The 13,592-nt window shown below is 45.4% G+C and overlaps 1 protein-coding gene across 2 annotated transcripts in view; it reads left to right on the top strand.

The window, feature by feature from the left end:
- LOC112220545 (MORC family CW-type zinc finger protein 3) overlaps nt 1-13,592 on the top strand; it is a 22,916-nt gene extending 9,324 nt beyond the window's left edge. Inside the window, exons 7-16 of one of the 2 annotated variants that reach the window (XM_042303296.1) lie at nt 215-343; nt 552-671; nt 923-1,026; nt 1,159-1,305; nt 1,455-1,571; nt 6,473-6,550; nt 10,850-11,161; nt 11,998-12,520; nt 12,739-12,908; nt 13,024-13,592. In XM_042303296.1, the coding sequence (XP_042159230.1) occupies nt 215-343; nt 552-671; nt 923-1,026; nt 1,159-1,305; nt 1,455-1,571; nt 6,473-6,550; nt 10,850-11,161; nt 11,998-12,520; nt 12,739-12,908; nt 13,024-13,183 (1,860 nt within the window). In that variant the 3' untranslated portion in view covers nt 13,184-13,592. Of the gene's footprint in view, nt 1-214; nt 344-551; nt 672-922; nt 1,027-1,158; nt 1,306-1,454; nt 1,572-6,472; nt 6,551-10,849; nt 11,162-11,994; nt 12,521-12,738; nt 12,909-13,023 lie in introns of both variants that reach the window. The other variant, XM_042303295.1, reaches the window with a different exon arrangement.

The raw sequence follows: 13,592 nt of genomic DNA, 5'->3' as shown, positions 1-13,592 counted from the left end.
CTTTTTATTTAACTTGGCAAGTCAGTTAAGAACAAATTCTTATTTACAATGACGGCCTAATCTGGCCAAACCCTAACCCGTACGACTCTGGGCCAATTGTGCGTCGCCCTATGGGACTCTCAATCATGGCCGGTTGTGATACAGCCTGGAATCAAACCAGGGTCTGTAGTGATGCCTCTAGCACTGAGATGCAGTGCCTCTATCACTCTCACAGGCCTACCTCAGCATCTTGTACCTGAAGCCTCGGACTCAGATCATCCTGCGACAGAAGAAGGTTCAGACCAAGCTGGTTGCCAAGAGCCTGTCACAGATCGAGAATGACGTTTATAAACCCCAATTCAATGTATCCTTCTGTAGAACTAGAATCTGTTTGTCTGTTCATTTCTTTCCAAAAACAATTATTGTGTTTATCAGTCTTCTGTAAGTAATATAACTTAATTTAACCTAACTTAATTAGCTTAAATATTAACGATGCAAAGTACTGTGGTCACTTGTACAGGCTTCAGTCTTGGCGTACGCCCATTAAACTTAACCTTAACCGTTTCTATCAGAAAGACCGGGTTAAGGTCACCTTTGGGTTCAACCGCAAAAACAAAGACCACTATGGCATCATGATGTACCACAAGAACCGCCTCATCAAGTCCTATGAGAAGGTTGGCTACCAGATCAAGGTACAGATGAATTAAAGACTGTAATGTTGAGTTTATCTGTCAATAACAAACAAGACATATGAGATATTGCATGGGGGTTTGATTTAATAGTTATAGACAATAGTATGCTCCTATCTTCCCTCTCTCCCTCTAAATCTCCCTCTTTCTACATCTCACTCTGTCTATATTTACCGCACTTTCTCCCCACCTCTCCCTCTACTTTTCCTTGACCTATACTTCACTCGTCTTTTTTCCCTCCCTCTCTGCTTCAGTCATCAGGTCAGAGGGCAGGGGTCGGGGTTATTGGTGTCATTGAGTGCAACTTCCTGAAGCCGGCTCACAACAAGCAAGACTTTGAATACACCAAAGAGTACAGGTAAAATGCACACACTCATACACATAAATTAGTCAGTATTATCATGAACCAGAAGAGCTGATTGTCAGATTGACATGCTATTTTAAGTTCTGGATGGGAAACACCTCACTGTATTTGTGTGGTTTGAAACAGGCTGACCCTGTCGTCCCTGGGGCTGAAGCTCAACGACTACTGGAATGAGATGATGGAGAAAAAGGCGAGAGAACGAGAGTTCCTGGCAGCAGAGAAGAGGAATGAAGAGGAAGATTCAGATGAGGAGGAGGAGGAGGAAGGGGAGGAGTGAGTTTTTAGGTCGACATGTGTTGGACATCACAGTGCAAGTACAGGGTTAACATGGATGGCTTGTGGTTAAGAAAGAGGAAATTAAAAGTGTGTGTTTTAACTTGTGTGCCTATAACAAAATGTGCTGTGTTTGTACATGTGTGTAGGAGTCCAGTGTGGCTGCAGTGTGAGGACTGTCTGAAGTGGAGGCGTGTCCCAGAAGGCCACTACAGCTCTACCCCTGAACACTGGAACTGCAGCCAGAACCCCAACACCATGCTCAGGTACGACAGACGGACGGACGGACGGACAGACACAACCCACTGCATTCTCCAATTACATTGAATGAACTACAGGACTAAATACAAACCCTCCAACCCAAAAAGGCTGATGGTTGATGGTATCCTAAATGAAATGATAAAATAAACAGACCACAAATTCAAATTGGCGATACTTAAACTCTTTAACATCATCCTCATCTCTGGCACCATCCCCAGTATTTGTAACCAAGGACTGATCACCCCAATCCATAAAAGTGGAGACAAATTTGACCCCAATGACTACCGTGGGATATGAGTCAACAGCAACCTTGGGAAAATACTCTGCATTATCATTAACAGCAGACTTGAACATTTCCTCAGTGAAAACAATGTACTGAGCAAATGTCAAATAGTTTTTGAAACAAATTACCATAGGACAGACCATGTTTACACCCTCTATACCCTAATTGACAAAAAAAAAAACAAAGGCAAAGTCTTCTCCGCCTTTGTTGATTTCAAAAAAGCTTTTGACTAAATTTGCCATGGGGGTCTGCTATACAAATTGATGGAAAACAGTGTTGGGGGGGGGGAGAGACATACGACAATATTATATACAGTGCCTTGCGAAAGTATTCGGCCCCCTTGAACTTTGCGACCTTTTGCCACATTTCAGGCTTCAAACATAAAGATATAAAACTGTATATTTTTGTGAAGAATCAACAACAAGTGGGACACAATCATGAAGTGGAACGACATTTATTGGATATTTCAAACTCTTTTAACAAATCAAAAACTGAAAAATTGGGCGTGCAAAATTATTCAGCCCCTTTACTTCCAGTGCAGCAAACTCTCTCCAGAAGTTCAGTGAGGATCTCTGAATGATCCAATGTTGACCTAAATGACTAATGATGATAAATACAATCCACCTGTGTGTAATCAAGTCTCTGTATAAATGCACCTGCACTGTGATAGTCTCAGAGGTCCGTTAAAAGCGCAGAGAGCATCATGAAGAACAAGGAACACACCAGGCAGGTCCGAGATACTGTTGTGAAGAAGTTTAAAGCCGGATTTGGATACAAAAAGATTTCCCAAGCTTTAAACATCCCAAGGAGCACTGTGCAAGCGATAATATTGAAATGGAAGGAGTATCAGACCACTGCAAATCTACCAAGACCTGGCCGTCCCTCTAAACTTTCAGCTCATACAAGGAGAAGACTGATCAGAGATGCAGCCAAGAGGCCCATGATCACTCTGGATGAACTGCAGAGATCTACAGCTGAGGTGGGAGACTCTGTCCATAGGACAACAATCAGTCGTATATTGCACAAATCTGGCCTTTATGGAAGAGTGGCAAGAAGAAAGCCATTTCTTAAAGATATCCATAAAAAGTGTTGTTTAAAGTTTGCCACAAGCCACCTGGGAGACACACCAAACATGTGGAAGAAGGTGCTCTGGTCAGATGAAACCAAAATTGAACTTTTTGGCAACAATGCAAAACGTTATGTTTGGCGTAAAAGCAACACAGCGCATCATCCTGAACACACCATCCCCACTGTCAAACATGGTGGTGGCAGCATCATGGTTTGGGCCTGCTTTTCTTCAGCAGGGACAGGGAAGATGGTTAAAATTGATGGGAAGATGGATGGAGCCAAATACAGGACCATTCTGGAAGAAAACCTGATGGAGTCTGCAAAAGACCTGAAACTGGGACGTAGATTTGTCTTCCAACAAGACAATGATCCAAAACATAAAGCAAAATCTACAATGGAATGGTTCAAAAATAAACATATCCAGGTGTTAGAATGGCCAAGTCAAAGTCCAGACCTGAATCCAATCGAGAATCTGTGGAAAGAACTGAAAACTGCTGTTCACAAATGCTCTCCATCCAACCTCACTGAGCTCGAGCTGTTTTGCAAGGAGGAATGGGAAAAAATTTCAGTCTCTCGATGTGCAAAACTGATAGAGACATACCCCAAGCGACTTACAGCTGTAATCGCAGCAAAAGGTGGCGCTACAAAGTATTAACTTAAGGGGGCTGAATAATTTTGCACGCCCAATTTTTCAGTTTTTGATTTGTTAAAAAAGTTTGAAATATCCAATAAATGTCGTTCCACTTCATGATTGTGTCCCACTTGTTGTTGATTCTTCACAAAAATATACAGTTTTATATCTTTATGTTTGAAGCCTGAAATGTGGCAAAAGGTCGCAAAGTTCAAGGGGGCCGAATACTTTCGCAAGGCACTGTATGTGTACTCAAACAACAAGTAAGGGGTTAAAATTAGCACAAAAAAAAACACATTTCTTTCCACAGAGCCAGGGGGTGAGACAGGGATGCAGCTTGAGCCCCACCCTCTTGAACATAGTGTCTTCGGAAAGTATTCAGACCCCTTGACTTTTTCCACATTTTGTTACATTACAGCCTTATTCTAAAATGGATTTAAAAAATGTAATCACTCAGCAATCTACAGACAATACCTCATAATGACTTGTTGTATTCTGCGCATTTGACAAATACATATTATTATTATTATTATTATTATTATTATTATTTTCTTTTTTTAAAACAGGTTTTTAGAAATGTTTGCACTTTTTTTATTGAATTCCTTATTTCCATAAGTATTCAGACCCTTTGCCAGTAAAAGGCACAAAGGCACACAGCCCGCTTGTTTTTTTTCCAAAAAGACTCTGACCATGAGAAACAAGATTCTCTGGTCTGATGAAACCAAGATTGAACTCTTCGGCCTGAATGCCAAGCGTCACGTCTGAAGGAAACCTGGCACTATCCCTACGGTGAAGTATGGTGGTGGCAGTATCATGCTGTGGGGATGTTTTTCAGCAGCAGGGACTGGGAGACTAGTCAGGATCGAGGCAAAGATGAACAGTGCAAGGTACAGAGCGATCCTTGATGAAAACCTGCTACAGAGCGCTCAGGACCACAGACTGGGGTGAAGGTTCACCTTCCAACAGGACAATGACCCTAAGCACACAGCCAAGACAACACAGGAATCAAGTATCTGAATGTCCTTGAGTGGCCCAGCCAGAGCCCGGACTTGAACCCGATTGAACATCTCTGGAGTGACCTGAAAATAGCTGTGCAGCAACGCTCCCAATCCAACCTGACAGAGCTTGAGAGGATCTGCAGAGCAGAATGGGAGAAACTCCCCAAATACAGGTGTGCAAGCTTGTAGTATCATACCCAAGGAGCCTCAATACTGTAATCGCTGCCAAAGGTGCTTCAACACAGTACTGAGTAAAGGGTCTGAATACTTATTAAATGTGATGTATCATTTTTTATTATTATTGTTAATAAATTAGCAAACATTTTTGAAAACCTTTTTATCTTTGTCATTTTGGGTATTGTGTGTAGATTGATGAGGATTTTTATTTATTTTACCCATTAGAATAAGGCTGTAATGTAACCATGTGGGAAAAAATCAAGGGGTCTGAATACTTTCCAAATGCACCATATTAGAGGTCGACCGATTATGATTTTTCAACGCCGGTACCGATTATTGGAGGACCAAAAAAGCCGATATCGATTAATCGGCCTATTTAAAAAATAATAATAATAATAATTTATTTTTTAATAATGACAATTACAACAATACTGAATGAACACTTATTAATATATTACATCAATAAATCAATTTAGCCTCAAGTAAATAATGAAACCTGTTCAATTTGGTTTAAATAATGCAAAAACAAGGTGTTGGAGAAAGTAAAAGTGCAATATGTGCTATGTAAGAAAGCTAACTTTTCAGTTCCTTGCTCAGAACATTAGAACATGTGAAAGCTGGTGGTTCCTTTTAACATGAGTCTTCAAAATTCCCAGGTAAGAAGTTTTAGGTTGTAGTTATTATAGGAATTATAGGACTATTTCCCTCTATACCATTTGTATTTCATTAACCTTTGACTATTGGATGTTCTTATATGCACTTTAGTATTGCCAGTGTAACAGTATAGCTTCCGTCCCTCTAGTTAGCGCGCGCTAACTAGCTAGCAATTTCACTTCGGTTACACCAGCCTCCTCTCGGGAGTTGATAGGCTTGAAGTCATAAACAGCGCAATGCTTGACGCACAACGAAGAGCTGCTGGCAAAACGCACGAAAGTGCTGTTTGAATGAATGTTTACGCTCCTGCTTCTGCCTACCACTGCTCAGTCAGATACTTGTATCCTCAGTCAGATTATATGCAACGCAGGACACGATAGATAATATCTAGTAATATCATCAACCATGTGTAGTTAACTAGTGATTATGATTTATTTGTTTTTTTATAAGATAAGTTTAATGCTACTTAGCAACTTACCTTGGCTTACTGCATTCCCATAACAGGCAGTCTCCTTGTGGAGTGCAACGAGAGAGAGACAGGTCGTTATTGCGTTGGTCTAGTTAACTGTAGGGTTGCAAGATTGGATCCCCCGAGATGACAAGGTGAAAATCTGTCATTCTGCCCCTGAACAAGGCAGTTAAACCACCGTTCCTAGGCCGTCATTGAAAATAAGAATGTGTTCTTAACTGACTTGCCTAGTTAAATAAAGGTATATAAAAAAAAATCGATCATTAAAAAAAAGATCAGCAAATCAGCGCCCAAAAATACAGATTTCCGATTGTTATGAAAACTTGAAATCGGCCCTAATTAATCGGCCATTCCGATTAATCGGTTGACCTCTACACTGTATGTTTCCCATGCCCAAAAAAAACATTTAATTGAATTGACACAGACTGAGACAGGGGTGAGAGGGAGGGAGATGGGGTGAGAGACAGAGAGACAGAGAAATGGAGTCAATGAGTGTGCATGCGTTCAAGTTTTCATGAGTGTGTTTGCATGTGAGGTGGTCTTTGTTCTCATCAACTGTACTTCGTTACCTGACCTGTGGTGTGTATTTCAGAACTTCCTCACCTGACCTGTGGTGTGTATTTCAGGAGCTGCTCTTTGCCAGAGGAAGCCGAGCAGAGTGAAGCAGAGTTAACGCCAAGCTACCCGAAGAAGACCTACAAGAAGTAAATATTTTACCACCCGCCCCTACTCTCTCCTTCACCCTACTCGCTCCTTCACCCTACGCTCATGTCCACCCTACCCTACTCTCATGTCCACCCTACCCTACGCTCTCCTTCACCCTACTCTCATGTCCACCCTACCCTACGCTCTCCTTCACCCTACTCTCATGTCCACCCTACCCTACGCTCTCCTTCACCCTACTCTCATGTCTAACCTACTCTTTCCTTCACCCTACTCTTTCCTTCACCCTACTCTCATGTCCACCCTACCCTACTCTCATGTCCACCCTACCCTACGCTCTCCTTCACCCTACTCTCATGTCTAACCTACTCTCTCCTTCACCCTACTCTCATGTCTACCCTACCCTACTCTCATGTCCACCCGCACCTACTCTCTCCTTCACCCTACTCTCATGTCCACCCGCCCTGCTCTCTCCTTCACCCTACCCTGCTCTCTCCTTCACCCTACCCTGCTCTCTCCTTCACCCTACCCTGCTCTCTCCTTCACCCTACTCTCATGTCCACCCTACCCTACGCTCTCCTTCACCCTACTCTCATGTCCACCCTACCCTACGCTCTCCTTCACCCTACTCTCATGTCCACCCTACCCTACTCTCTCCTTCACCCTACTCTCATGTCCACCCTACCCTACGCTCTCTTTCACCCTACTCTCATGTCCACCCTACCCTACGCTCTCCTTCACCCTACTCTCATGTCCACCCTACCCTACGCTCTCCTTCACCCTACTCTCATGTCCACCCTACCCTACTCTCTCCTTCACCCTACTCTCATGTCCACCCTACCCTACTCTTTCCTTCACCCTACTCTCATGTCTAACCTACGCTCTCCTTCACCCTACTCTCTCCTTCACCCTACTCTCATGTCCACCCGCCCCTACTCTTTCCTTCACCCTACTCTCATGTCTAACCTACTCTCTCCTTCACCCTACTCTCATGTCCACCTGCCCCTACTCTTTCCTTCACCCTACTCTCATGTCTAACCTACCCTACGCTCTCCTTCACCCTACTCTCAAGTCCACCTGCCCCTACTCTCATGTCCACCCTACCCTACGCTCTCCTTACCCTACTCTCATGTCCACCCTACCCTACGCTCTCCTTCACCCTACTCTCATGTCCACCCTACCCTACGCTCTCCTTCACCCTACTCTCATGTCCACCCTACCCTACGCTCTCCTTCACCCTACTCTCATGTCCACCCTACCCTACTCTCTCCTTCACCCTACTCTCATGTCCACCCTACCCTACGCTCTCCTTCACCCTCTCTTCCACCCTACCCTTCTCTCATGTCCACCCTACGCTCTCCTTCACCCTACTCTCATGTCCACCCGCCCCTACTCTCTCCTTCACCCTACTCTCATGTCCACCCTACGCTCTCCTTCACCCTAGTCTCAAGTCCACCTGCCCCTACTCTCATGTCCACCCTACCCTACGCTCTCCTTCACCCTACTCTCATGTCCACCCTACCCTACGCTCTCCTTCACCCTACTCTCATGTCCACCCTACCCTACTCTCTCCTTCACCCTACTCTCATGTCCACCCTACCCTACGCTCTCCTTCACCCTACTCTCATGTCCACCCTACCCTACTCTCTCCTTCACCCTACTCTCATGTCCACCCTACCCTACTCTCTCCTTCACCCTACTCTCATGTCCACCCTACCCAACGCTCTCCTTCACCCTACTCTCATGTCTAACCTACTCTCTCTTTCACCCTACTCTCTCTTTCACCCTACTCTCTCCTTCACCCTACTCTCATGTCTACCCGCCCCTACTCTCTCCTTCACCCTAGTCTTTCCTTTACCCTACTCTCATGTCCACCCTACCCTACTCATGTCCACCCGCCCCTACTCTTTCCTTCACCCTATTCTCATGTCCACCCTACTCTCACCTTCACCCTAGTCTTTCCTTTACCCTACTCTCATGTCCACCCTACCCTACGCTCTCCTTCACCCTACTCTCATGTCCACCCTACCCTACGCTCTCCTTCACCCTACTCTCATGTCCACCCGCCCCTACGCTCTCCTTCACCCTACTCTCATGTCCACCCGCCCCTACTCTCTCCTTCACCCTACTCTCATGTCCACCCTACCCTACTCTCTCCTTCACCCTACTCTCATGTCCACCCGTCCCTACTCTCTCCTTCACCCTACTCTCATGTCCTCCCTACCCTACGCTCTCCTTCACCCTACTCTCTCCTTCACCCTACTCTCATGTCCACCCGCCCCTACTCTTTCCTTCACCCTACTCTCATGTCTACCCACCCCTACTCTCTACTTCACCCTACTCTCATGTCTAACCTACTCTCTCCTTCACCCTACTCTCAAGTCCACCTGCCCCTACTCTTTCCTTCACCCTACTCTCATGTCTAACCTACCCTACGCTCTCCTTCACCCTACTCTCAAGTCCACCCGCCCCTACTCTCATGTCCACCCTACCCTACTCCCTCCTTCACCCTACTCTCATGTCTAACCTACTCTTTCCTTCACCCTACTCTCTCTTTCACCCTACCTTACTCTCACCTCTACTCTCTCCTCTACTCTCATTTTAATGTTTGGTTTGTTAAATGTGATACGCGGTGTGTAACGTCCATTTTTATAGTTTACGCCGCTACTTGAGTCATCCCTCTCCCTCCCTCTCTCCATTCCGCTTTCCACACAGACCTAGTGCCTCCCCCTGTCACTCAAGGAGCGCATTTGTTGTTGCTTGACCACGAGACATTTTCGTTCAGTCTGCATGGTCAATGTTGATAACTACGATGTTGTTTCCACTTTGATCTTAATAGAAATCCACAAGTGTTCTATAATACAATATTAGTTTGTGTTTCTTACATCTGCAAACAGGTAGTTTGTATTTTCTTAACAAGTTAAGCTGAATTGTGTTAGCCACTAATGCTAATCTTCTAGTTAGTTGGCTAGCTAACTAGCGAATAAAAGTACTGAGTCAGAGCAAACGTAGCTAGCTAATACAGCCTGATACCAGTACTAGTAGAGGCTTAAATCAGCATGTTGTTTGGGCAAAAGTATCTTCTAAATCAAAGAGGAATAGGTGAAGCATGAATATGTTGGCTATATGAATAAATATTTAATGTAGCCAAAGATTATAGGGTCCCCTAGGAAACACTGAACATCACCTTGGTCCTACCCTGTCACAATAACTCGTCCATGCCATTTTCATTCGTAGTCATGTCAAACTACATTGGATTCAAAGTGCCCACTATTATTTATATTCGAACTATAGAATTATAAAAATCATTCTATTTCCATGATTCCAAAAGTTCAACCAAGTGTTTTGATCTAAATTGCAATTGCAACATTTGGTTAAAAATAAGGCCAAGTATTTTTGCCCATATCGTGGCAGTGTGGAAATTATCTCAAATGAGTGCAGGAAATGCTGAAATTGATGGAAATGCAGGAAATAATAACAATTAGGTTGAAGTTGAATTGAACAGTATAAACCAATCAGAAAGGAGAAAGACCCATTGAAATAATTTAGAATGTATGTGTTGCCACCCTAGGGTCATGCACTACTCATAAAGCAAATGTAGAACTTTTATTAATCAAAACATAAAATACCGTCATACTTTGGCCTTATTTTGGCCATTATCTCCCAGCCCCACCCGACTCTCTTTTCCACCTTACTCTCTCCTCCACCCTACTCTCTTTTCCACCTTACTCTCTCCTCCACCCTACTCTCTTTTCCACCTTACTCTCTCCTCCACCCTACTCTCTTTTCCACCTTACTCTCTCCTCCACCCTACTCTCTTCTCCACCTTACTCTCTCTTTCCACCCTACTCTCTTTTCCACCCTACTCTCTCTTTCCACCCTCCTCTCTCTTTCCACCCTCCTCTCTCTTGTCCACCCTCCTCTCTCTTGTCCACCCTCCTCTCTCTTTCCACCATCCTCTTCACTCCATCCCTCAACTCCAGATGCACAGCCAGTTAACGTCTGCACTGGCACTTTGTTTAATGTCTGTGTGCATGGGTGTGCTTGTGTGTGTGGCTACGCATGTGTGCATTCAATGTCATGTATTTGCACTCTGTGTGCATGTCAGTTTGTGGTTTGCCGTCTGAGTTTTACATTTGTGATTCTCAGCATAAGTGTGAGAGATCCGGTGTGGTCAAAACCACAGTGTCAGAGCAGACCCGACTTCCTCCTTCAGTTGAATTTTTTTCCTTATATTTATAACAGACTTTAGGCCTACTCTACTATGCTTATCTATACTGTACTCAGCCCTGTAGTTCGGTTGTTCCATTCACTTCTGTTTCCACTCTGTGTCTAAAAAGGGACCAAGGCCTGGTCAGAAAACGAGGCCGTCCGCGGAAGCACCATGTCCTCCCCCAAGGCCTGTCTGAACCGGTCCTTCTCCGCCCCCTACCCCCTGATACACCCCTCCCTCTATCTGAGCCGGTCCTCCTCCGCCCCCTACCCCCTGATGCCCCCCTTTCTCTGCTCACAGAGGAGACTGAGGACAGTGAGCTGAATAAGACAGTGGATACACTGGTGGCCACTTTGGAGGATGAGGAGGACAACATGGCACAGTCCATGTCTGGGTCAGACACATGCGCACCCACACGCGCATGCAAACGCACATACAGGTAACTGCCAAAATAATGGAAATACCAAAATAAAGTGTCTTAATAGGGTGTTGGACCACCACAAGCCAGAACACCTTCAATGCACCGTGGCACAGATTCTACGAGTATCTGGAACTCTATTGGAGGGATGTGATGTCATTCTTCCACAAGAAGTTCCATTATTTGGTGTTTGGTTGATGGTGGTGAAAAACGTCTGTCGCTACTCCAGAATCTTCCATATGTGTTCATTTGTGTTGAGATCTGGTGACTGAAAAACACACAGACACGCCCTTTAAACGGCCTATGCTCCGTTGAGACTCCTCTTTCAAAGTCACTGAGATCTCTTCTAGCCGTGGTAGTCAACTGAGAATTTTTATACATTATACATGACGCTCTAACCACTAGGCTACCCTGCCTGGTGCGGCAGGGTAGCCTAGTGGTTAGAGCGTTGTACTAGTAACCGCAAGGTTGCAAGTTCAAACCCCCGAGCTGACAAGGTACAAATCTGTCGTTCTGCCCCTGAACAGGCAGTTAACCCACTGTTCCTAGACCAGTTAACCCACTGTTCCTAGACCAGTTAACCCACTGTTCCTAGGCCGTCATTGAAAATAAGAACTTGTTCTTAACTGACTTGCCTGGTTAAATAAAGGTAAAATAAGCATGATGGGATGTTAATTGCTTAATTAACACAGGAAACATACATTTGTGGAAGCACCTGCTTTCAATATAATTTGTATCACTAATTTATTCAAGTGTCTCCTTTATTTTGGCAGTTACCTGTACAAATACACACACACACACACAAAACAAATATAGATCGATACAAACACACACTCAGTCTCTCTTTCTCTCAGCAGAAACAAGCGTAAGTCAATATGGCCGCCCAGGGACATGGACAAGAGACCACAACCATGGGCGGAGCCACACCCGTTCGCCGACGAGGTCCAAGAGGTGCAACAACCTAGGAAAGACGTCAATGAACCACAGACACTGACTGGGCAGACAGAGAAGACCAAGGGGGAGAAGGCACTACTGGGGGCCACCAGAGTAGGCCCTGCTCAGCCCAGCTCCAGCCTTGCCTGGCCTCCCTCCCTCCCCTCAGCCCAGACGGTGGTGGTGTCCCCCCTGAGTCGTCCGGAGGGCCCCTGGCCCCGGGCTCTGACCCTTGAGGGGGCTGGATCAGACAGGGGAGCCCTGGTCCAGAGACTGGCTGGACTGGAGAAGGAGGCTCAGAGGCTGAGGAGGATACTGGGGTCCACTGCACTCCCAGCGACGCCAGACAACATGGTGATGACAGAGGCTCCCTCTGGGGATAAGGCAGCTGCTGGGGTGGGGGTGGAGACACCGGTGGCCATGGTAACCAAACTGGACCAAATGGAGGTAAGTAGGTTTAACTGTGAATTTCCTAAAGGTCTGATTGTTTTACAAGATTAGGGAAATCAAAAGACGTACTCTCCCCATTAGGATACATGAAGAACATTATAAAATGGTTATTTCCAAGCCTTCTTATTGGTTTAAACTTGTATTCTAGCTGTACATTTTTCTGAATTTAAACTTTTATAGAGAACTCTATCCCATTCCCTCTCGTTTCTCTACAGTGTGAGAGCTCCGTGTCCCCCAGTGGCCCTGGGGTTCCAGGGCTGGTTGTGGATGGCATCCAGCCCCAGAGAGAACAGCCTGAGCTGGGCAGACTGAGGAGGGAGAAGGCTGACCCCCAGAGCAGGCTGAGACAGACTGACAGCCCAGTGACCAGGGACCAGAGCTCCCGGTGTGTTTACCCACACAGAGACAGAAACACACACAGAAAGACAGAAATACACACACAATCCATCGGCTCTCTAGCTTTGCATTCTCTTTAACTTTCTACTCTCTGTATTCCCCAGCATTGTGCTGGAGAATCTCCACAAAATCCGAGGGAACGTGGTGGCTCTGCTGTCAGCCATCCTACCCCACCTGGACCTGCAGGGCATCAGCCTGGACACGCCAGACGTAGACAGCATCCTGCAGCAGATCATAGATGCCAACTCACTGTCTCCACTCTAGAACCCACTCTCAGTGCTCTAGAACCCACTCTCGGTGCTCTAGAAACTCACTCTCGGTGCTCTAGGAACTCACTCTCAGTGCTCTAGGAACTCACTCTCAGTGCTCTAGGAACTCACTCTCAGTGCTCTAGGAACTCACTCTCAGTGCTCTAGGAACTCACTCTCAGTGCTCTAGGAACTCACTCTCAGTGCTCTAGGAACTCACTCTCAGTGCTCTAGGAACTCACTCTCTGACCGCTAGAAACTCACTCTCTGACCGCTAGAAACACACTCTGCATTAGTACTTATTCTCACCAGTCTACAGTCGTGGCCAAAAGTTGAGAATGACACACATTTATTTTCACAAAGTCTGCTGCCTCATTTTGTATGATGGCAATTTGCATATACTCCAGAATGTTATGAAGAGTGAT

The sequence above is a fragment of the Oncorhynchus tshawytscha genome, linkage group LG21 (assembly GCF_018296145.1).
Source record: "Oncorhynchus tshawytscha isolate Ot180627B linkage group LG21, Otsh_v2.0, whole genome shotgun sequence".
NCBI classification, from domain to species: domain Eukaryota; kingdom Metazoa; phylum Chordata; class Actinopteri; order Salmoniformes; family Salmonidae; genus Oncorhynchus; species Oncorhynchus tshawytscha.
This window is presented reverse-complemented; position numbering and strand designations above follow the sequence as displayed.